General features: G+C 40.4%; 1 protein-coding gene across 1 annotated transcript in view; it reads right to left on the bottom strand.

Moving 5' to 3' along the window:
• Positions 1–234: 234 nt before the first annotated feature.
• The window catches only part of LOC141540031 (acid-sensing ion channel 2-like), a 333134-nt gene continuing 308962 nt past the window's right edge, over positions 235–24406 (bottom strand). The window contains exons 4-10 of the mRNA XM_074263595.1: positions 20086–20236; positions 19309–19365; positions 16835–16988; positions 14782–14873; positions 8192–8271; positions 6287–6355; positions 235–1239 (exon numbers count right to left, since the gene is read on the bottom strand). Coding sequence (XP_074119696.1) covers positions 1138–1239; positions 6287–6355; positions 8192–8271; positions 14782–14873; positions 16835–16988; positions 19309–19365; positions 20086–20236 — 705 coding nt within the window. The 3' untranslated portion in view covers positions 235–1137. The remainder of the gene's footprint in view (positions 1240–6286; positions 6356–8191; positions 8272–14781; positions 14874–16834; positions 16989–19308; positions 19366–20085; positions 20237–24406) is intronic.

The following is a 24406-nucleotide window of genomic DNA, read 5'->3' as shown; positions in this document are numbered from 1 at the left end:
CCCTCAGCACGAGGCCTGCCAAGTAGAGCTGGTTTAAATCCCCGGCTCCTGCAACAAATGTTTTTTCCTAAAATGCATCCCCTTGGTTAGCTTCCAACTCACCAGCCCCCTTCACACGATAGCCACTGACCATTTACGCCCCTCAAAGCCAGTTGGCTCCACCTCTGAGAAAGTGACTAGGCTTTGGAGACAAGGCAAAAAGAACACAGACTGGCCATTTCCACAAGACCAGCTTTAATATGATTGTGGTTTGAAGCACAGAATAAATTAATGGTAAAGAAAATTCCAAACAAACAAAATCCCATGAAATCTTTAAAAAATGAACAGAAAAAAAAACAAAACCCAACCAACCTTTTCTTCCCCCATTTCAAAGAAAAAGGACCGGGGTGTACAAGCTACATGACAATAGAAATACAACAGAGGAGTCATGAATAGATCTTCCAGCTCACTGAGTCTGTCCCGGGCTCCCTGGGCAGCTGGGAGCCAGTCCCTTTAGTGTTAAGGACCCTTGGGGTTTAGGGAGGAGGGCGTGGCCGCGGCCCTTTCTTGGAAGAACCAGTGAAAACTACACAAGGACAAAAATGCACTCAAGGATCTGTCCGATTCGCACTTGGTGGCTCGGTTTTTATTCCCCTTCGGCCGGCAGAGCGAACCAAGGTGATTTTTGTCATGGGAAGAGATCAGGGCTTTGATCCCGTCCCGGCCTTGGAGTGAAAACCAGACACCGCAAAGAGAGGAATGTGGCTTCTAAAGACAGATGTGGACACGGCGCAGTAAAAAGGGCAGGCATGCAAGTGTTTTATACATTTGGCAGTAAAGTAGGAGAGATGGCGGGCTTGGTTACGCACAGTTCCAAACTGGAATTCTCTTCCGGAGAAGAGTCACACCCCACGGGGACGAGGACGGAATCAAGTCAAAGGTGGCTCTTGCTGGGTTTTGGCAGATTGTTTTGTTTCGTTTTGTTGTGTGTATGTGTGGTGTACATGTATATCTATATATATTTTTTAAATGCATAGCGATTGACTCTTTTCATTGGGTTCAGCCCTGAGCTTGCCGTCCCCTTTCCTGGGTCTCAGGGCCTCAAAGTTCTGTTGTTTCATCGGGGTGGGGGACGGGGCCGTCCTCGGGGAGGGGGTGTCAGCAGGCAATCTCCTCTAGGGTCCCCAGAGTCGTCTGCAGGGGCACGTTCACAGTGTGGCTGATGGTTTCAGAGTGGTTTGGCATCGTGTCGCAGGTGCTCTGGGGAGGAAAAGCAGTGGGGCAGACTTAGTACATGGCCTACTATCATATCTCCCCGAGTCCTCCTTAGGCTGGAAGAGCCCTGGGCAGTACCAAGGCCCAGGGGAGTCTCAGCCCGGGAGGGTCTCGGAAAGGTCTGTCACTTTACAGATGAAGAAATCCTAACAGAGGGTTAGAGCTGAAGGGAACCTCAGGAGCCGTAAAATCCAGCCCCTTTATTTTTTGCTGTTCAGTCATGTCCTATTCTTTACGACTCCATTTTTTTTTTGGCAAAGATCTTGGGGTGATTTGCCATTTCCTCCTCCAGCTCATTTTACAGATGAGGAAACTTTGGCAAACAGGTTTAATTGACTTGCCCAGGGTCACACAGTAGTGAGTGTCCGAGGCCAGGTTTGAGCCCAGTAAGATGGTCCAGCACTCTGGCCAAACCAGCAGTAGGCTAAATCCTTATTGGATTAAACAAGAGGGCTTAAAAGAGCATAAAATAACCAAATTGTGGATTACAGAATTAAAGAATTAGGACCAAAGGGGTCATTTAGTCCAACTCTTTTATAGATGAAGAAACTGAGGCCCCCAAAAGTGAATGCAGGTTGTAAGAAGCAGAACTGGGGTTTGCACCTACTATTCTCTACCTCCAAATCATCATCCTGCCCCCCCCCCCCCAGCTGTATTACAGAAAGGAAACAGAAGCTGTGAAGGTTAAGAAACAAGATCATGTGATGGAAGTAGCCAAGCTGGGGTCTGAACTCATTGAACATCCAGCAGTCTTTCCCCCATAGCATTCCACATGTTTAATGTAGAAGAATGTGGCAGCAGAAGAGAGAGGATGGAGAGAAAAGCAAGGGAGGAGGAAAGAGGGGAAAGTTCACAGGGTTCATAGGTTTGGAAGGTTGTCTCTAGCTTCCTCTGGGGACTACTGAGCCGCCCAGATCGATAGGAGCAGAGGGGGAAGGGAAGGCCATGGGCTGTCTTCATGATTCAAACCTATGATCACTCTAAAGAGGATGTCTTATTGAATTCTCATCAGAGGGATGCGCTGGATGAAGGAGCCCCTGCGAGAGCTCTCTAGAAGTCCAGGGATCAGAAGTAGGTGAACTTGGATTTCAAGAAGACAGTGGTCATGTGTCTTCATGACCACTTCAAGGTAACAAATGGGAAACCCGTTTCTGGTGCACCTGGATAGCTCAGAGTGCTAGGTCTACTTGGTTTCAAAATATAAAAGCACTCTCTGATTGTATGAACCTTGTAAGGTCAACTCTGTGTAGAATGGGGCACGAGAGATGGGAGGTAAAAACTGTAGCCTGAGGAGATGGCATAAAACATATGAATAGCCCCGTTCCTTTGTGTGCTCAGAGAAAAAGATTGAGCTCTGGGGAAGTATTCCGCTAAAGCTTGAGTGAGGGTAGGAAGGTAGAAGGGAACTAAATGAGGTGCTTCAGGCAGGGAGAGTGGAGGCCAGCTGATGCAATGTGGTGATAGACCCTGGTTGGAGGACCACCCAGCACTGAGGGACCCATCCAACTTTAGTGTGTTGAAAGGAACCAGTGACAGGTCTGAGGGCCAGATCCGGGCAAGAGGAAGCATAGAAAGGGAGAATGGGAAGAAAGAGAAAGAAGGCAGGACAGGGAGAAAAGGAAAAAACATGAGCTAATGAACACAAGTTCTTTGAATGTCTGTTCTGAGTATGGCACTGTTCTAGGGGCTATGGGGAATCCCCAAATGTCTTCATAGAGTCTTCAGTCTAGAAGGCAGACAGGGTGAATATACATGCAGCAGACCAATTAAGCTTTAAACTCTGTGGTAGTGAGTGCAATGGAAGTTCAGAAAAGGGAGTGTGTGTGTGCGTGTGTGTGTGTGTGTGTGTGTGTGTGTGTGTGTGTTGGTGTTAATCATGGAAAGAGACTTGATGGCAGGAACTATTAGAATAGCAAAGAGAAGGGTCATTTAGTGCTGAGGCAATGAGGAGATGGTGGCCACAATAACTTCCTTCAAGCATATGAAGGGTTGGGGCAGCTGGGTGGATAGAGCAGCCCTGAAGTCAGGAAGGCGTCAGTTCAGATTTAGTCTCCGTCTCTAGCTGTGTGGTCCTGGACCAGTCACATAACCCCAAATGCTCCAAAACCAAACCAAGAAAGTACACGAAGGGCTGTAACGTATGTATTTAGATTAAGCTTGTTCTGTTTGGTCCAAGAGGACAAAATTAGGAGGAAGAAATGTGAACTTAAAGAGGAAAATTTTCGCTTGAAGTCTAACTATGAATGAGAGCTGTCCAAATGTGGAAGAAGAGGCTGCCAGGTGACAGGTTCTCCATCATTAGAGATCTTGGTATTGAGATGAGATGAGCATTTACAGTCTTTTTAGAGTATAAGTCAGACAAAGAACACTGAGGTCCTTCCTGACCCTCAGATTCTCTGATTCTGTGGTTTGACTTCTGAGTGGCTCTTGAAGGATGGAAAGGCTCTGGATAGTCAGAAGGGAAAAGGGAGGGCATTCTAGGTTACAAAAACAGCTTGAGCAAAGGTATGGGGCCTGGAATGATCAAGAAGGAAGGACCATGTAGCCATCAGGAGATTGGCTTAAGTGGAGCAGAGGATGACTGAGAAGATAGATAGGAGGTAGATTAGGGGAGGGCTTTAGAATTTGGGCTGAGGGAGAGGGTATAGTATAGTAGAAAATATAGTGAATTTGAAGTTAGAGAACCTGGCTTTGAATAGTTGAGTAGTGTGTTGGAGCTAGAAAGTACCACATAGACTTTTTTGAACTATTTGTATTTTAGAGAATAAAAGGTCCAAAGAAATGACTTATCCAACATCACACAATCTGGATTTGATTTGATCATTATAAAGGAACCCTCAAAGTGTTCTTGAGTAGGAGAATGATGGGATCATAGACTGGACCTTAGGGACCATCTACTACATCTTGTAGATGGGGAAATTGAACCCTAGATTTGCTCAAGATCACAGAAGCAATAAGAAGGAGAATTAAGGTTCATAGTCCAGTTCTTTATTTTTAAATCCATTGCTGTAATCCAAATCTCTTATTTTCCAGAGTAGGAAGTTAAGGTTCACAGAGGTCTCACAGGTACCAAGTCACAGGAAAAGGACTTGAATCTGGGTTCTTCCATTTTTCTGTGCTGCATATATGGGGTTTGTTAGGAAGATTAGTTTGGCAGAAGTGTACAGGATTGCCAGGAATGGAAAGAGATGAGTCCAAGAACTAACTGTGAGGCTGTTGCAGTAATCCAGGCATGAAATGAGAAGAGTTTGGACTGCAATGGTAGCAAAGGAATGGAGAGGAAGGGATGAATGTGGGAAGATACCACAAAAGAAAAATCAAAACTTTAGCAACATTGTTTGTAAGGGACAGAGAAAAAAGAGTCCAAGGTGATTTTTAGGTTTCTAGCCTAGGATTCTGGGTAATAACCATTAGGAATGAAATAATTCTTTTAAAAAATCTGGGATAGAGAGGAGGAGGTAAATGATGATTAATTCAGCTCGGACATATTGGGATTGAGGAAATCATAGTATAACAGGATCGCCAGTTCACCTGGAAGTGATCTTAGGAATCATTAAATTGACCCCATCTTCAATTTACTGATAAGAAAATTGAGGACCAGAGAGATAATTTGTCCAGTGTCACAAAGCTAGTGTGGATCTGAGGAGAGATCTGTATCCAGTTATGTCTGAGTCCAAGGCCAGTGCCCAGTCCATTATGCCATGATGAGACATCTAAGGCTATAATTTAGTTATAACTAGGCAGAGTGACTGAGGCTTTATCACAGCCTGCTGAATTCTGAGAGTTCTTTTTAGCACTTGCAGTCATTTAGCACTCTAGAAATAAGGAACATTACAATCTATTTAGCAAGAATAATTAATATAGAAAACTATCAGATGGTAAAGCTTTCTATTTCAGGGAAGCTCCTTTCCAGCTGTCCCTTTCATGCCCAGTGCCTCCAGAAGACATTTTTGGTACTGCTTGTCATGAGCATAGTTTATACTTCTTGCCCCGGGTTCAAAAACTTCTAGTTACTGCTCTGGTTATGGACAAAGATCTGGGAACAGACTATATTTAGAAGAAGAGAGTACTGAATATCATGTCAGAGGACTGTGAACTGAGTCAGGAGAGAGACAGAGAGAGAGACAGAGAGACAGAGAGAGAGAGACAGAGAGAGAGAGAGAGAGAGAGAGAGAGAGAGACAGAGAGAGACAGAGACAGAGAGAGACACAGAGAGAGACAGAGAGAGAGAGACAGAGAGAGACAGAGAGAGAGAGAGAGAGAGAGAGAGAGAGAGAGAGAGAGAGAGAGAGAGAGAGAGAGAGAGAGAGAGAGAGAGAGAGAGAGAGAGAGAGAGAGAGAGAGAGATTTCATTTGACTTCTTAACTCATTTGTGGCGTAAACCTCAGATTTCCTTGAATCTCAAGGATCTGGCGATGGGGGAAGTCAACATTTAGGGCAACTTTGATTTCTATTTGCCTTTCCTGTAAGGCAGATCGTTCCTCCGGGTGATCAAGTTCTTTCCCTCGCTCCTGCTAACACCTGATTAGCATTAGCTTGTAATGGAAGGTGGCCTGTGAACTGCTCCCTTGGACCTGTTAATTTGGCCGCAATCAATGTAGCTGAGGTTTGCACTCCGGTGCTCCATATCCTCAAGGATGCTCGCTCAGCTAATGCACACGGCACCTTTCTGATTTGTCCTACTTTGAGAATGAAATACTGAGGTTCTCATTGGGAAAGACAGGCCTTCCATTTCTGAATGAAGAAGGGCATGTCTCCTGAAGCTCCTGGGGCCTTGAAACCACCAGAAAAAGGCAATCTCAGGTCAGCTGGTAGACCTGCCCTTTCACAGAACAAAATCCTCAGTATGCTCAGAGGAACCTGGGTGGAAAAGTGCTCACTGAAGGCACGGAATATGCCTTTACTTTTTGGGATCTCTGGGAAGTTCTGACCTACAGGAGGAAATCTGAAGGTTCATCCCATTAGCTCTGGCTGGCTTGATTTTTATTTAAACAAAATCCCCACAAACCTTCAGCCCACAATCCCTTCTTACCACGTTTTCATCGTGACTTCCTTCCTCTTCCTCTTTTCCAAGTAGATCTAACAACTTCTCTTTTATCAGCTGAAAAAAAAAACAGATTTGCATGGGCTCAAAAATTAGGACCACACAAAATTATCACACCTTCCACCTCAGTTTCCTTAACTGTAGCTTATGAACCCCTACCATGGGCTGAATGTGGGGGATCACAAAAGTATGATTTGTTATCAATACATGTTTGACTTGTATTCCTATTTTATATACCTTTATACCCAAGGTCACTTAAAATTTCTTGGTTGAAAAAGGGTTGTGAGTGGAAAATGTTTAAGAAGCCTTGCCATATATAATAGGAGGGTGGCTTTAGACTAAGGTTGACTAAATAAAACAAAACAAACAAATAAATAAGTGCATACACATACATTAAATGTGTGTGTATATATATATATATATATATACATATATATATATATATAGTGCATATACATACTTATATGTACATGGAACATATATATGGGAAATATATGGAATTTTATATATATATATATATATATATATATATATATATATATATATATATATATGGAATTATATATATATATATGGCATAAATATTATTTTATTCCACACATATATACACACATACAGCATAAGATAAAGTAAAAACCTATTAGTTCAAGGTGGGAGAAAATGGCTTAACACACTTGATCTTCTGGCAGAAAACCTTCAAACCTTCTCTAGGCTAAAATGGAATTTTTCTGTACTGTATGTTGTTCAGAATAGGTGAGCCATTGGCCTGGGGCTTAGAGAAATGCATTCATATACACATTTATACTTATAAATACATAGGTTTGTGCATTTAGTGCACAGATTGCCACAGATACCAATCTCTACATGGGGTTTTTCTAAGGTGGATATTGTTCAGAATAGGCAGCATGGAAATAAACACACACACACACACACACACACACACACACACACACACACACACACACATATATATATATATATATATATATATATATGTATATATATATATATATATATATATATATATATGTATATATATATATATACACACACATCCAGAAACTGGAGCTTTTTTTTTCTAGTTGGAGGCTGAAACTGGAAACAAAATTAGGCAAGTTTGAATGGTGGGTATTGTGGGAGAAAGGAAATGGGAGTATAGGAAAGAAGAGAGAATAGAAAAGGGGAGGGAAAGGAGGAGAGAAAATAAAAGAGGAGAAAGAAAAAAAGAGAGGAAAGAAGGGAAATGAGACGAAAGGTAAGGGGAGCACAGAAGGAAAGCCAGGGGAAACAAAGGAAGGGAGAAGAAGAGGGAGGGAGGGAGGGGCATTTCATTCTGTCTTGGGCTCAGCCTTGACCTTTAATTTGAGTCCTTCAGGATCCACATGATCACACCCATTGTAACTACTTAATGTCAGAGACCGTGTTCTTTCTTCTTTCCCACTGTGTCTAGTGTAGAGCTCTACTCACAGAGAGATTTCAGTAACTGTTATTGCTGATGGGCTAAAGGTCTAGCCAGAAGTCCTTGGGGGCAGGCAGGACTGAAGGGAAGGATCAGTGGGGATGGTTTGTCACAGTATCCAAGATCGAGAAGTAGAAGAAATCCCAAAGGCCGCCTGTCTCAGCTCATTCACTTTACAGATGAGGAAGCTTTGGTGTCTTATCCAAGCTTACCCACATAGCACGCATTAAAAGTGGGACTTGAATTCAAGATCTCTGACTCTTGAGTCAGTGCTTTGTCCACAGAACCATGCTCATCTTCCCATGGTTTGTGGAACAGTAGATCTTATGGCCTGGTTCTGTAAATGTGGGGATTGTAGTGTTGGAAGAGGCCTACAGGCCAGCATCTGGGAGCATCACATCTCATAGACATTTCAAAATAAGCATTAATCTTACCTCATAAATGTAATCAAAGAGCTCTAGGATTGTAAGGATACTAGCACCGATAAACAATCCCATCTGACCACCAATGTCCCCTGTAGAGAGAAGAGAGAAAAGCCCATTTTTATTTTTCTCAGGAAGGTAGCTTTTGTGGGACGTGGCCATGTATATTATCTTTTAAGACCTTCCCAAAAATCCTCTGGAGATTTTTGGAGGATCTGTCTTCCAGACAGATCTGTCTGGAGAAGGAGAAACCATCATATAGAACAAGAAAGAAGCCCAGGTCGGGATGAGAGTCAAGATTAGCCCTCACAATTTGCATGCAGTCATTATTATAGAATCTACATTGCCGCTGTTGTTCTCCCATTGAATGAGAGCTAGATGTTCCTTCTTTATAAGAGAACATATGGCAGAAAAAAAGGCCATCTTTTGCCTCAGTTCTTACATTTAATCACTGACTAGGTGCTGTCTCAGACACACTGAGACCTGTTGAAGACTTTAGCTTAGCTTAAAAAGGCTTTCCAGTCCATCAGGACCATTTCCATCCTCCTGATGTCTATCTGGCTACTGGACCAGAAGGTTCTGGAGGGGAAAGTGAGGCAGGTGACCTTGCGCAGCCCTCCCTCACTTAAATCTAGTTTGTTTTCATGTCTTCTCATCACCTCCCTGATATCCTGGTCCTCTTCAGGAATGAATGACAAACAAGAACAAGAAAACATAACTTCCAGATGGCCGAAATAAATCCATAGTTGACTGAGAGGGTCAAAAAAAACTGGGGTTCAAAGGGTTTGATGACTCGTTTAAGGACACAACAGTAGTAAATACCAGCTTTTGAACCCAGATTACTTGATTTAAATCCAGCATCCTTGACACTGCACCAAACTACTTGGGAGATTCATTTTTCAGAGTTCAAATCCAGCCTCAGAAACTTACTAGCTGGTTCATCCTGAACAAGTTAGTTAATCCTGTTTGCCTCAGTTTCCTCATCTGTAAAATGTATTGGAGAAGGAAATGACAAACCATTCCAGTATCTTTGCCAAGAAAACCCCAAAAGGGGTCACAAAAAGTCCCATGTAACTAAAAAATATGACTAAACAGCAACAAATAATACTATCATTTCTATAGCATCTTGAGGTTTGCAAAACATTTTATGTCATCTCATTTCACAATAACCCTGTGAAATAGGTCTTATTATTGTCCCCATTTTATAGATGAAGTAACTGAGCTTGAGAGAGAAGTATTTTCTTTTTTTCCTTAGGGATATGTTGCTAGTAAGTGTCTGAGGCAGGATTTGAAACCATTTCTTCCTGATTCTAAATATAGTGTTCTGTCCATTTTGCCACCCAGAACAGAAGATGGGAGCACGGGTAGGAATGGGATACCCATCTTACTCTGCTCCTCTGCCCCCTACAATGGGGAAGAGATTTCATTGTCTGTTGTTTCCCCTGAATTTCAGGGTCCAGGCCTAGGTCAAGGTAAGGTGGTGGATGCAAAAGTACTGGACTGAGATGCTGACCCTGCAGTCAATCAAACTAGGTGACTTTGGGGGAGTCTCCTCCCCAACCCCATCCCTTTCTCCATCTGCTTTCATTTCTTCCTCTTAAAGAAAAGTGAGTGAGTCAGGTGATCTCCGAGGCCTTTCCAGCTCTGATATTCCATGATGCTCTGTTCTGAAGATTCAAAGAGCCTTTAACATTACATATAACAAACAGATTCTCAATAAAACTTGTTAAATTGAACTGACTAGAATTCACACAGGGAAACAGTGATCCAGTAAAACCTCACTAAAGTGAGGCTCATTGATTTGGAATTTGGGGTAATTCAATCTCCTTTCATTCATTCGATGCACATTTTAAGTGCCCACTACATGCCCGATATTAGGTAAGATACAAAGATAAATAAGGCAATTCTGTATGAGTAAACACATAAAATGCTTTCATCCACTGCATTCTTAGGGTTTCAATCATATTAGAGAATTTCAGTCTAGAATCAACAACTATTTTTACATGGCTGCTTTTCCTGCTATGGACTCCAAGCCAGATAGAGAATAATAGTTATAGTGGAAGGAGCTGGTCTGGAAATCACTGGACTTTGGTTCCAATCCAACTGATTGTCGGGGTTGGACAAGTTGCCTTTTTCCTCTGTGAAAGTGAGACGTTAGATTAGATGTTCTACAAGGTCCTTCTTAGTTTTAATATTCTCAGCTCTAAAATTCAATGTTCTAACATTCTATGTTCTAAAATACTGTGTTCTATCATTCTATGTTCTAAAATACTGTGTTCTATCATTCTATGTTCTAAAATACTGTGTTCTATCATTCTATGTTCTAAAATACTGTGTTCTATCATTCTATGTTCTAAAATACTGTGTTCTAACATTCTATGTTCTAAAATACTGTGTTCTAACATTCTATGTTCTAAAATACTGTGTTCTATCATTCTATGTTCTAAAATACTGTGTTCTATCATTCTATGTTCTAAAATACTGTGTTCTATCATTCTATGTTCTAAAATACTGTGTTCTATCATTCTATGTTCTAAAATACTGTGTTCTATCATTCTATGTTCTAAAATACTGTGTTCTATCATCATTCTATGTTCTAAAATACTGTGTTCTAACATTCTATGTTCTAAAATACTGTGTTCTATCATTCTATGTTCTAAAATACTGTGTTCTATCATTCTATGTTCTAAAATACTGTGTTCTATCATTCTATGTTCTAAAATACTGTGTTCTATCATTCTATGTTCTAAAATACTGTGTTCTAACATTCTATGTTCTAAAATACTGTGTTCTATCATTCTATGTTCTAAAATACTGTGTTCTATCATTCTATGTTCTAAAATACTGTGTTCTAACATTCTATGTTCTAAAATACTGTGTTCTATCATTCTATGTTCTAAAATACTGTGTTCTAACATTCTATGTTCTAAAATACTGTGTTCTATCATTCTATGTTCTAAAATACTGTGTTCTAACATTCTATGTTCTAAAATACTGTGTTCTATCATTCTATGTTCTAAAATACTGTGTTCTAACATTCTATGTTCTAAAATATTGTGTTCTAACATTCTATGTTCTAAAATACTGTGTTCTATCATTCTATGTTCTAAAATACTGTGTTCTATCATTCTATGTTCTAAAATACTGTGTTCTATCATTCTATGTTCTAAAATACTGTGTTCTAACATTCTATGTTCTAAAATACTGTGTTCTATCATTCTATGTTCTAAAATACTGTGTTCTATCATTCTATGTTCTAAAATACTGTGTTCTAACATTCTATGTTCTAAAATATTGTGTTCTAACATTCTATGTTCTAAAATATTGTGTTCTAACATTCTATGTTCCAAGGTCTCTTTCAGAGCTAATGGTTGTTCTAACAACTCTGTTGTCTAACATTCTATGTTCCAAAGTTTCTTCTAGAGCTAACGTTCTATATTCTAACAATTCTTTGTTCTAATGCTTCTTCTAAAACTGACATATATGCTATGTTCTAATACCTCTTCTATAGAATATTCTACATTTTAACATTTCCAGGATTAACCTGGTTCAATTTTAACTATCCAAAAAGTGGAATGGGTGTCTCCAGAAGTAGGGAGCTCCCCTTCAATGGAGGCATGTTAGCAATGTTACATGGCCATTTGTTTAATGTATTATAGAAGGGATATCTTTTTCAGGTCTGGGTTACTCTACAAAGCTTAGAGGAAGAGGGGATCCATTCCAACTTTGATATCCCTTGACTTTGTGAAAATCACCTTTAAAATTATATTTTTGAGAGTAGGGATTATCTTTTGCCTTTATATTCCCAGACCTTAGCACAGTATCTGATACATAAACTCATAAGGTGTCAAACATGTGGCCTTTGGGTTAAACTATAATTGGGAAATATCTAACAACTTACATAAGAAATGCAATAGATCATAGATGATGTTAGGAAGTGGTTTTCTGAATCAATATGTTCTCTCCAGGGATCCTTATGTATGGTTTGGTAATCCCTTTTTATTTGAATTTGATTCCACTGATGTGTATAAACACATATATCCACCTCATTTCCAATAGTATTCTTCTACTAAGTGTGATATTTTCAGTGATGGGGAGCTTAGTACTTACCAAGACACCTTATTTCACTTTGGGACATTTCTATTAGAAGGCTCCTTTTTAAAATTCAAGCTTTTTATTTTTCAAAACATATGCATGGACAATTCTTTAACATTAGCCTTTGCAAAATCTTGTGTTCCACTTTCCCCTCCCTTCCCCCATGTCCTCTTCTAGATGGGAAGTAATCCAATATATGTTAAATATGGTAGAAATATATGTTAAATGTATTGGTCAACCTGCCATCTGGGGGAGGGGGTGGGGGGAAGGAGGGGAAAAATTGGAACAAAAGGTTTGGCAATTGTCAATGCTGTAAAATTACCCATGCATATATCTGGTAAATAAAAAACCATATGTGTGTGTGTGTATATGTATATGTATATATATATATATATATATATATATATATATATATATATATAAATAAATATATGTTAAATCCAACATATGCATACATATTTATACAATTATTTATACAATATTTATACATTATCTCACTAAGAAAATCAAATCAAATCAGAAAAAATTACAAAAAAATTAAATGCAATTAAACAACAATAAAAAGAGTGAGAATGTTGTGTTGTGCTCCACACTCAGTTCCCACAGTCCTCTCTTTGGTTGCAGATGGCTCTCTTCATCACAATATCACTGGAACTGGTCTAAATCACCTTGCTGTTGGAAAGAGTCCCAACCATCAGAAATGACCATCATATAATCTTGCTGTTGCTGTGTATAATGACCTCCTGGTCCTGCTCACTTCCCTCAGCATCAGTTCATGTAAGCCTCCAGGCCTCTCTGTATTCCTCCTGCTGGTCATTTCTTACAGAGCAATAATATTCCATAACATTCATATACCACAATTTACCCAACCATTCTCCAACTGATGGACATCCATTCATCTTCCAGTTTCTAGCCACTACGAAAAGGGCTGCCACAAACATTTTTGCACATGTGCACATTAAAGATCTCCTTTAAGATCTCTTTGCGCTATAATCCCAGTAGAAACTAAACACTGAGAAGATTCTTTTTTATATTTACTTGGAACTCTTTTGTAAAGGTAAGCATCTATTGAAATTCTTCTGAAGTCATAGAATTCTGTAATTCATCATGTTTTTAAAATTTTGAATGTTTTGATATTAAAGATGGGCAAAGTTCTTTGATTTCACACACTTTCCAGAGGCCTGTTACAGGCCCCTCAAAATTGTGCTTTGAGTTTCTGGGGGAAACTAGTGTCAAATGGCCTATGGAACTGTGGGAACTTATCATTTTATAGGTAACATCAAACCACACACATTTCAATGAAGGGCCAGAGAAGGAGGGGACAATGAGAGCCCTCATTTTGCCCTTTTCTGGGTTACCCAGAGCTAACTTTTGGGCCTTCTGATGTAGGGGTCTCCATAGGTGGGACATACCCAGTCTGCTCTTCTGCCTTCTTTCCAGTTCCTGTCTCCTAGGGGCTCTTCTCTGAGGGCTACTATTCTTTCCCCCCATTTCAGAACATTAATTCTGGAGTGAAGGATCATAGAATCAGCACGAACTGAATTCAAATCCTACCTCAGAATCAGATCCTGAGTAAGTCACAACCTTTCAGCCCTAGTTTCCTCAACTACTACTACTACTGCTACTACTACTACTACTACTACTACTACTACTACTACTACTACTACTACTAAACACCTGTTTCTCACAGGTTTGAATATCAAATGAAATAATGTAATAATGCTTTGAAAACCTAAATCACTACATAAATCCTAGTTATTATTATTATTGTTATAGAGGACAGAACAAACTACTACAGGGAAAGAGATTTACTTGCCTGAGGTTATTTAATGAGGGATGTGGGCAGAGATCTAAGGTCTTCTGATTTCCAGGTCATGCTGTTCCCACCATAGTACATGACTTTTTTTTTAATGCCTTTTTTTTTTTTTTTTTAAGACATCAGGGCTAAATGACTTATCTAGGGTCACACAGCTAGTTAGCATCTGAAGCCAGATTTGAACTCAGATCCTCTTGACTCCAGGGCTGGTGCTCTAACCACTGTATAACCTAGCTGCCCTTCTTAAGAAGTTTAAGTGCTTAGTACAGAACCTGACATACAACAAGCATTTAATAAATGCTTGTTGGCTAACCGACTTAGAAATAAAACACAAAGATTCCCCATTTCTTGGGTTAGGAAAACATAGCATAAGCTTCACAAAATAACAAGAACAACTCATTCTTAGAGCTGTCCAAGACTTATAAAGTTGTTTTTTCTTATAAGTGAGGTGTGCATATGTCAATTATTCCCATTTTACAGATTATGAAACTGAGGTTCACAAAGATTAAGTGACTGCTGCAGGATCGATCTAAGTTTGGAACCTAGATGGTCTGACTCCGGGCCAAGCATTTTCAGTGGCACTCCCTGGCAGGATACCAGAGAGATCCCTGCCTTCCCACAGCGTCACCACCCACCCACCTCCATCTCTGGCGAGATTTTTAGAAAGACATGAATAGCAAATCTGGCTTACCAAGTAAGGCTGCAACTTCATATGCTTTCTTCTGCTCAATTGTCTCATAATTGAGCGCTTCAAAAAATATATCCAGAACGAGAATGTTCTCTCTGTTGAAGGAATATTTAGAAGCGTATAAGCAGCAGGCTACCCAACTCTCTTTTCTCTTTTTCCTTTACTAATTTTCCTTTTTTCCTTTACTTCTCTTTTCCTTATATCTGTCTAATCCGACCTCCAGGTCCATGGAATTGTGCTCTCAGGGTAAGAGCTGGACATTTTCCTTGAGTGAATAAACAGGCTCATTGAGAGGGATGCTTTTTAAGGTTATTTTAAAAAAATTAATACATGTATCTTTAAGACCAGAAAAATCTGCTTTCAGGGGCACGTGGAATTTACTCTGTGATAAAGCATTGTTTAAGTTTAAATTTAAGTGGGATGGCAAGGGCTGAAAGCTCTTTGTGGATGAAAACATACCAGGGGCACCAATGCTCTTTTTCAGTCTACTCTGGAGGCATAGGAGCTCAGACTTGTGTAGGGTGGACATAAGTCAAATATTAGCCACAAGCCCCTTTTTGTTGCTGTTCAGTCATTTCAGTCTTTAGCTGGGGAAGGAAATGGCAGAGCAAGCTGGAGTGGTTTGCCATTTCCTTCTCCAGCTTATTTGACAGATAAGGAAACTGAGGCAAACAGAGTTAAGTGACTTGCTCAAGATCACACAGCTGGTAAATGTCTTAGATTGGATTTAAACTCACAAAGATGAGTTTTTTTGAGTCCAGTACTCTATTCACTATGGTGCCATCTAGATGCCCATAAGTCTTTTAGCACTCCATTTATCCTCCCTCTCAGCTGGGGGTGAAATGGAATAATAACTATATTAACAACTAGCAAATTAACCAAATTTTAAGATTTGCAAAATACTTTATAAATATATTATCCTCTTAATGAGCTTAAGAGGTAAATGCCATTGTTTTTATTTTCTAGATAAGGAAAAGGATATCTAGATATTTTCTAGATAAGGATATCTAGATATTTTCTAGATAAGGAAATAGAGATATAAAGAAGCTACATGACTCACCTAGGAGATACAGATATAAATATCTTAGACAGGATTTGAACTCAGGTCATACTGCCTCAAAGTCTAGAGTTGTACCCATTGCCCCACCGAGTTGCATTCTGATGCTGGGATTTGGAACTTCATTCCCCTCCTCCTGCCACGCATCAGGCAGGCAGTGCTTGGGCTTTTGCAGGGAGGTTCCTCATGCCAGGGACTGTATTTAGCAGCCCTAGCTTGGTAGGAAGGGCTGTAAAGAGGAAGGTGGGAGATTGGGAGGGAGCTTCTGGTGGAAATTAATCCATCCTGTTTTGCACTAGGAAGCAGACAAGGCACCAAGACACATCTCAGCAGTCAAAGTAATTGTGCTCCCGGAGAATATCTACAAAGCAGCAGGGCTTGGCAAATCCTGCTGTTCCTTCTCTCAATAGAGTCTGCTTGCAGAGAGATTCAAAGCGCACATCTCCCAGGGAGCTGTAGTTGTAGGAGAACAAAAGGTGGGAGGGGGGAGTGGGTCACCATTTCAGAGCTCCTGGAGCCTGATTGGTGACAGCTTTTGGGGAGCATCATAGCAGAAGTCAGGAGACTTTTGTCAGTTACTGAGGGACTTGAGCTTCTTCATCTGAAGAATGGGAACAATAATATTTACTACATAATTCAGAGTGAACATGACAGAAGCCTCAAGAAGACAAGAAAGGATTATGGTTTTATCAGGGTGGGGAAGATTCCTTTATATCAATGGAGATTTCAGCTGGTCTGTGATTTAGTAGAAGGTTAAGAGACTTGATTAGGGTGATATAGTTCACGTCTGATTATGTCTTAAAGAACAAAATATATATGAATGATCTGTCCCATTTTTTTTTAGAGAGGGCAACATATTTTTTGATCTAACTTTTCCCCTCATGAAGGAAGATTTGTGCCATCGGCTTCCCTGTCTGTACACCTTTATGATCCTTACCCATTTCCTGTCTCCACCTGTCTCTCTCTAGCTCATACATATTTTTCATCCATTTTACTCACGAGATATACTTTTCTGATCTGTTGAATTTCTTCTCGAGATACTTGGCCGAAGTCTTGCTGGGAATCTTCACCATGGAGAGCTCCTTATTATAGCGGGTCAGGTTACAGGGCGTCCTGCAGAGACAGTAATTACTGTCCTTTTCAGCAAGTAGACCTAGGGAAGAGAGACAGGCAGCACTCAGTTCAAATGGTGGTCACCCACTTAGTTTGAATACTTCTTCATGTGGGAAACTCACTAGCTTACAAATGGAGCAGTGAGGATTGGACCTTGAGGACCCCTTGCCCTGAAGGATGCTCATTCATGAGATGCTTGGCTCCTCAGGGATCCCTCAAGAGTCTATATTCCCATCTCTAAAATGGGCAACAACTGATTCCAATATGGTAGTACCCAATGCAGGACTGATGCTGAGCACCACTGCATAGCGAATTATCCAAGGGATTTCAGAGCCAATAAGTTGTGTGGGTTTTGTTTCCTTCTGTCCCTTTAGCTTCTTACAGGGAGAGTGGAAAAGAGACAGTTCATGTTAGATTTATCCACCTGAAATCTCTGCTTTGTGGCATATGGTGCCCATGAATCAAGTGATAGAAGCATTAAACTTTACTCTTATCTTTGATATTTTCTTTCTTTCTTCCTATTTCTAAATCTCCTCTGTATCATTTTTTAAAAAGAGGATCATAATAAGAGCTGATGGGAATTCACAGGCCATCTAATCCAACCCTTCATTTTAAAGATATGGAAAATAAGGCCCTGAGAGAGTTCATTGACTTGCCCAAAGGCATGAAGAGTCCCGATTTGATATCAGGCCTTTTCATTCCAAATCCAGCACTTTTTTCTCGGCACCACACTGTCTGGTCCTTTGGGCAGTGTGGATTCTATCAGATTCTTAATTCAGAAAAGTTTCCAGATCTTTGCCAATTGTTGTTTCCTCTCCCTTCACCCACCCCTAGCCCCAGTCACACAGTAGGCTCCCCACTGCTCCGGGGGGATCAAAACGTGAGTCCAGAACTACCTCCCTCTGGCTTCTAGCCACTCAGAAGTCTCCTCTGAAGCCGCTAAAAAGAGTTAGACATTGCTTAAAAATTCTCTCTGTTCATGTGTTTGGAAACCGCTTTGTGAAGTGCTGGGCAAGACTGCTTCGGAGAGGAGGCATATTCAGGGCCTTGGATGGACTGCTCGTTATTTCTCCCAGCAGGCTCTCCAGGAATGATCATCATTATTCCTGCCTTTTCTGAGGCCTGGATGTGTGCCAGGAAGGCCAAGGTTTGGGGCCATGGGACCGTAGCTCACGTAAGATAACTGGAATGGAGTCCTCTTTGTGTTAAATCAATCATGTAAAAAGCAGACTCATCTTCTTCGTAATGTACCATCTTTCATGTCTGAAGGTGACCCCACCTACCATCAGTAAAGCTTGTGACTCTGACTGGTTTTTTTCCTAGATCTTTCTCAGTTTCTCATTTCTCTCTTTACTTCCTAACATCTGTCTATTTCTTTGTCTTGTCCTCTTCCCTTGTGTTCTTCCCATCTCTTAACTTTCTTTCTATTCTCCAAATCTATATTTTCCTTCTTCTAATTTCCCAAATATCTCTCCACTCCTATTCTCACCCTAGTCCTCTCATGCTTTAGGGCAGGGTTCTTAATGTTTAGTCTAGTAAAATCTATGGACCTCTTCAAAAAAAATGCATAAAAAGAAAATGCAAAGGATTATAAAGGAAACCAATTATTGTCCATTACCTCTTTCTACTCCCTATCTTCCCTCCTTCCCCTCATCCTAACTTCATTCTTCATCTTCTCTTAATCCCTTGGTTCTCTCTCACTTTTTCTTCATTTTCTTTCCATATTCTAGCCCTTCCTCTTTCTATTTCCTATTCACTAACTAACTAATATTCTCATGTGATCCTTAGTTCACTATCTTTTGTCTACATCTTCTGGCCACCATTTCTTTCTATCTTTTCATCTTTTAATCCTTCCTATTTTTATTTCCCATCCTCTCTCCATCAACCGGCTCTTTGGGTACCCTCTGCTCCTCATTTACTTCTCGCCATTCACTGAGTTTTCTCCATTTCCCATTCTCTCTCCATCATCTGGCTCTTGGACTTCTCTCTTTTCTGGGCATCTTTTTCCCCTCTTTTCACTACCTCTTGGCTTTCTCTCATCTTGGCTTTTTCTGCACCTTTCTCTCTCCAACACCTAAACCTCTGTCCATCTTTTACCACCTCTCTCCACTCACTATCACTCTATCCCTAATCTCTCTCTTTATTCATTAGCTCTCTCCTTTTTCTTCATCTTCTCTCCATGTCCCGGCCTTTCCCCATTCCTTTCCTCCCTTTTCTCATTAATTTGTTTCCATCAGACACGTCTCATGGAAAGCCCAGATGCTCAGAGCCATCGTTCCTGATCTTTTCCCACCATTACAAAAGAAGGAGAATTTCCTGTTCCCTTCCTATGAGAGAAATAAATAGTCGAGAGTACTGACCTAAGGCTGGCTCCGCACACTCCTTGTGCTGCTCTGGGGTACAGAAAGGGGCATCCCCTGCATGGACAGAAAACAGTGATAAAACAACTCAGGAACTTGCATGTGATTCTTTCTCCAGCATGGGGAGAACCCATTCAGAGAAGAGACCTTTCTTAGTTTGCACCGCCAATGAGTAGTAAAGAAGATGGAATATGGTTTCTAATAATAAATCATATTCCTATCATGATTTAGGGTAGGGTTTTAATTTTTATCATCCCCTTGGATCCCTTTGGAAGTCTAGTGATGCCTCTGGATCCTTTCTTAAAAGACTGCTTTTAAATGCATTAAAAAATACATAGGATTACCAAGGAAATCAATTATATTGAAATAAAGTATTTAAAATATTTTTAAAAACCAAACTCACAGACTCTAAGTTAAGAATCCATGCTTTGGGAACAACAACAGGGAAGGGAATAAGAATTTTATAGTCTATTATGTGCCAGGCACTGGGCTAGGCACTTTACAAATATTATTTCACTCATCCTTATCACAATCCCGCACATTAGAATTTTTATTCCTATTATCTCCATTTCAAAATTGGGAAAACTGAGGCAGACCAGGGTTCTGAGGTTGGATTTGAATTTAGGTCTTCCTGATTCCAGGTCAGCATTTAATCCATTACATCACCTCACTGACTGTATTTAGGAAAAGAGTTGAGGTGAAAGTAGGAAGCAGAAAGCCATTCCCTGTCCCTCCTGGCTCCTGGAGCTCAGACCTCCTGGCCAAGATGTCACTGACCTGGCATGTGAACCATCCGGCAGTTACAGTTTTCCACAATGTAACGGGTTTCACAGTCAATCCTACAAGCGGTGATACTGTAAACAGGAAAAAAGTCGAGTCCCATCTCTGAAGATCGGCATTCACCCCAAGGAGGGGGCAGGTAAGTGAGCTGGAAAAGAGGAAGGAAGAGACACTGGTTAGTGTGGGAGGAATGGGTCTGTGTGAGGTATGATGAAACTCATGCTGGAGTTGGAGTCAGAAAAACATGAGAATTCAAATTCCATCTCTGGCAACACTGAAATGACCAGAGGCAAGTTATTTAACTTCTCTCAGGCTCAGTTTCTCCATCTGTAAAAGGAGGATAAAAACATCTATCAGATGGCCTGGTGAAGTTCTAATGAGTAAAGTGTATCAACTGTTGGCAATTAGAATGGAAGGCCCTCATGAGCAGGGATGGATTGTTTTATTTTCTGCATTCATATCTCCAGGACCTAGCTGGAGTGCCTGTCACACAGTGGTCTTTCTTTCTTCCTTCCTTCTTTTCTTTCTTTCTTTCTTTCTTTCTTTCTTTCTTTCTTTCTTTCTTTCTTTCTTTCTTTCTTTCTTTCTTTCTTTCTTTCTTTCTTTCTTTCTTTCTTTCTTTCTTTCTTTCTTTCTTTCTTTCTTTCTTTCTTTCTTTCTTTCTTTCTTTCTTTCTTTCTTTTTCTTTCTTTCTTTCTTTCTTTCTTTCTTTCTTTCTTTCTTTCTTTCTTTCTTTCTTTCTTTCTTTCTTTCTTTCTTTCTTTCTTTCTTTCTTTCTTTCTTTCTTTCTTTCTTTCTTTCTTTCTTTCTTTCTTTCTTTCTGTCTGCCTATCTACTTATCTATCCACACATCCACCCATATATCCATCCATCATCTATGTATCTATCTATCATCTATCTGTTTTTCTGTCTAATCACACATCCATCTGTCTGTCTGTCTATCTATCCATCTATTTTTTTCTATCAATCCACACATCCATTCATCCATCCATCCTTCTATCAATCTATCGATCTGTCTGTCTATCCACATATCTATTTGGCTATCATCTCTATCTCTGTCTCCTGTCTCTCTGTCTCTCTGTCTTTCTCTCTTTCTCCTCAATTCTTGTTGGTTGTTTGACTGACAGATACTTATATACTATAGAAATGTCAGTTATTACAATGTGTAGTGAGGCTCAGTGAGTTTCCTGGGTTACCCAGGCAGTGATAGCCAGAATCAGAACACAGATTTTTTTGATTCTGAAAGCATTGACATATCCAGAAGACACCTAAGGAGTGACTCCAAGCTGGGCAGCAGAATCAGACATGTCACTTTGAAGGAAGTCCAAATTTCTTAAAGGGGAAGTGATAGCTTTCTATGGTCTAGCTTCAATCTACCTTGCCAAGTCTTCTCCTTAATTCTGCTTTCATTTACCTTTTGTTTTAGCCAACCAACTCATTTTCTTTTTGGACTCAGGACTCACTGACAGCCTAAAAATTATAAGGCGTCCCCAATAACTTTGTTTTTGTGAATTACCCCAACTGATATTTGCTATATTAAAATTTCAAATGTCTTAGTATAATTATGAAAATAGTCTTTTCTTCATGAAGATCATGAAAGCAAAAGGGTCCCCCAATGGTCTTTAGGTCCCAGAATTTTGAGAATTTCTGTTCTACATCTATTTTTGTGCCAGGGATTCAGGGCCTCTGAGCTCTTGCCCTGGGAATGTCCCAGTCTCTGCACTGCCTACTTATAGATAGTGAGACACCCCCCTGCTCCCACACTCACAACCCCCCCACAATTTTTATTGTATTTTAGTTTTTGTCAATTGATAAGCATTTACTAATAACTAGAGTTCACTTTAAATTCACTTAGTAGTTTAAAATTTGTAAAAACTTTTCCAGAGAATATCTCATTTGATCCTTAACAAAGCCTCATAAAATAGGTGCTTTGACTGGCCCCATATTACAGATAAGGAAATTGAGGCTGAAAGAGTTTAGGTAACTTGCCCAGAATATACGAGGCAGTATTTAAATTTAGATCTTACTAATTCCAAGTCCCCCAGACCACACATTGCACTACGTAGCTGCATGAGGGATTTCTTTCCTTTTCTCCTACCTGTTCCCTTTTCCTCTCCCCCACCCTACCCAGAAAAACAATTTGCTCCTGAGTATTTTAATTGTGTCTGACTCTTTGTGACCCAATTTAGGGTTTTCTTGACAAAGATACTGGAGGACTTTGCCATTTCTTTTTTCAGCTCATTTTATCAATGAGGCAAACAGGGTTAAATGCTTGCCCAGAGACACAAAGCTAGTAAATGTCTGAAGCTGGATTTGAACTCATGAACATGAGGCTTCCTGACTCCAGACCCAGTTCTCTCTCCATTCTATCATCTAGATGCCCTAAGAAAATAAGAGCATTTATATAGCACTTTAAGGTGACTATCATAAGTCACTGTTGTCATTGTGGCTAGAGTGCTGAACTTGGAATTAAGATCTTGGTTGAAATCACTCTTCAAATACTTAATAGCTTTGTGATCTTGGGCAAGTCAAGTTACTTAATCCCTTTGTCCTGTAAAATAAGAATGATACAAATTTCACTTATTTCTTAGGGTCAATGTGAGGACTGAAGGAGATAATTTTATATGAAGGGCTTTGAAATATAAACTCTTATCTCTGGTAGTAATTTTTGCCTGGGAATATTTGGTTTCAGCTACTTTTTTCTCTCCCTCCAGAAAGCTGCTGGGGACAGTCCAGGAAGCCATCTGTCTCCCCTGGCCAGGGGAAGCAGGTTTTCGAGGTTGGCACTAGCAATCTGAAACTTTAGGTGCATGCCATTTACATGATAAATCGCAGAGATCTGAGTCTCAGTACAGGACCCAGTTCCTGACACATAGTAGGTACTTAATAAATGCTTATTGACTGATTGACTGTGGGCAAGCTGCTCAGTTGCCTTGAAAATCTGTATTTTTTTTCTCTGCCAAATGCCTTGTTAGGTCAATCAACCAACCAAGCAACCACCAAATATTTATTAATTGCCTGTTTTTTACCAGGCACTGTGCAAGATGCCAGGGAGACAAATAAAATGAGTGCAAGAATACTTTTTGTCACAGAACACATATAAGTATATGCAGAATAAATTAAAGGTAGTCAAAGGCAAGGCAGGTAGGTGGCTACATGGATAGAACACCAGCCTTGGAATTAGCAAGACTCATCTTCAAGGGTTCAAATCTGCTTCAGACACTTACTAATTGTGTGACCCTGCAAACGTCACTTAACTCTGTATATCACAGTTTCCTCATCTGTAAAAGGAGCTGGAGAAGGAAATGGCAAACTCCTCCAGTGTCTTAACCAAGAAAACCTTAAATAACGATATGAAGAACTGAAAAATGACTGGACAGTAATGATTAAGTGCACAGTAGTTTTGGAGGGAGAAAAAGGCTTTACGTAGAAGGCTGTGCTTGCGTTCTCCCTTGAAGTAAATAAGGGATGCTATGAGGTAGAGGGAGGGCATTCTAGCACGTGGGATGACCTTGGCAAAGGTATGGAGCTAGGAGATGACTATCACGTGTGAGGGCCAGAGAGAAAACCAGTTGGGCCGGACTGCAGGTTTCTAAGACTTGTCCCACCTTTAGCCATCTGGTTCTCAGTCACAGTCTCTCTGTAGGGGCTTTTCATGCCTTTCTGTTCTCTCTGACAAGCTACTGAGGCTCTTTTCATTTGTTTCCTCGAGTGATCCAAGTGCAAACTTTCAATCTGGCTCGCCCAGATGGAGGGGCTGCTATCAGAGACTGAGTTTATGGGGCTGGTTTTTATTCTGATGTTTTTATTGCAGTGTGTGGGTTGATTTAAGCATGTCTACAAAGGATGGTATTGTGTTTGCTTCTAGAGGCTCCTTTCTGACATCCTGCTCAATTAGAACAAAAACGAAATCATCAGTGAATAATGGAGGCATCAATGGCGAGCCAGTTAGGACGGATACCTTGGGAGCAACTCCCTCATGTCAAGATTTATTTCCTCTGAAGACACAGACCAGCCCATGCTCTGCCCTGTTGGAGCATTTAATTTCGGAAGTAAAAAGAGTGGAGACTGACCCAGCACCAGAAACTACGATTGAACATAAATCTTTTTGCATTGACTGGGGCTCAAGGAACCGCTGACCCAGCAAGTCTTGGTAAATCAGAAAAGGATTAAAGAAACACCCAGTCAGTCATTGCTCCCCTGTGATGTGCCCTGGGCATCCTGAAACAACAAAAGGGGAGAGTACCAACAAATTCACCATTTACATTACAAATTGTGAGTTTTCCTTTCACAAATGGATTCTAGGTTCCTCTAAGCG

Source organism: Sminthopsis crassicaudata, chromosome 4 (genome assembly GCF_048593235.1).
Source record: "Sminthopsis crassicaudata isolate SCR6 chromosome 4, ASM4859323v1, whole genome shotgun sequence".
Taxonomy (NCBI): domain Eukaryota; kingdom Metazoa; phylum Chordata; class Mammalia; order Dasyuromorphia; family Dasyuridae; genus Sminthopsis; species Sminthopsis crassicaudata.
This window is presented reverse-complemented; position numbering and strand designations above follow the sequence as displayed.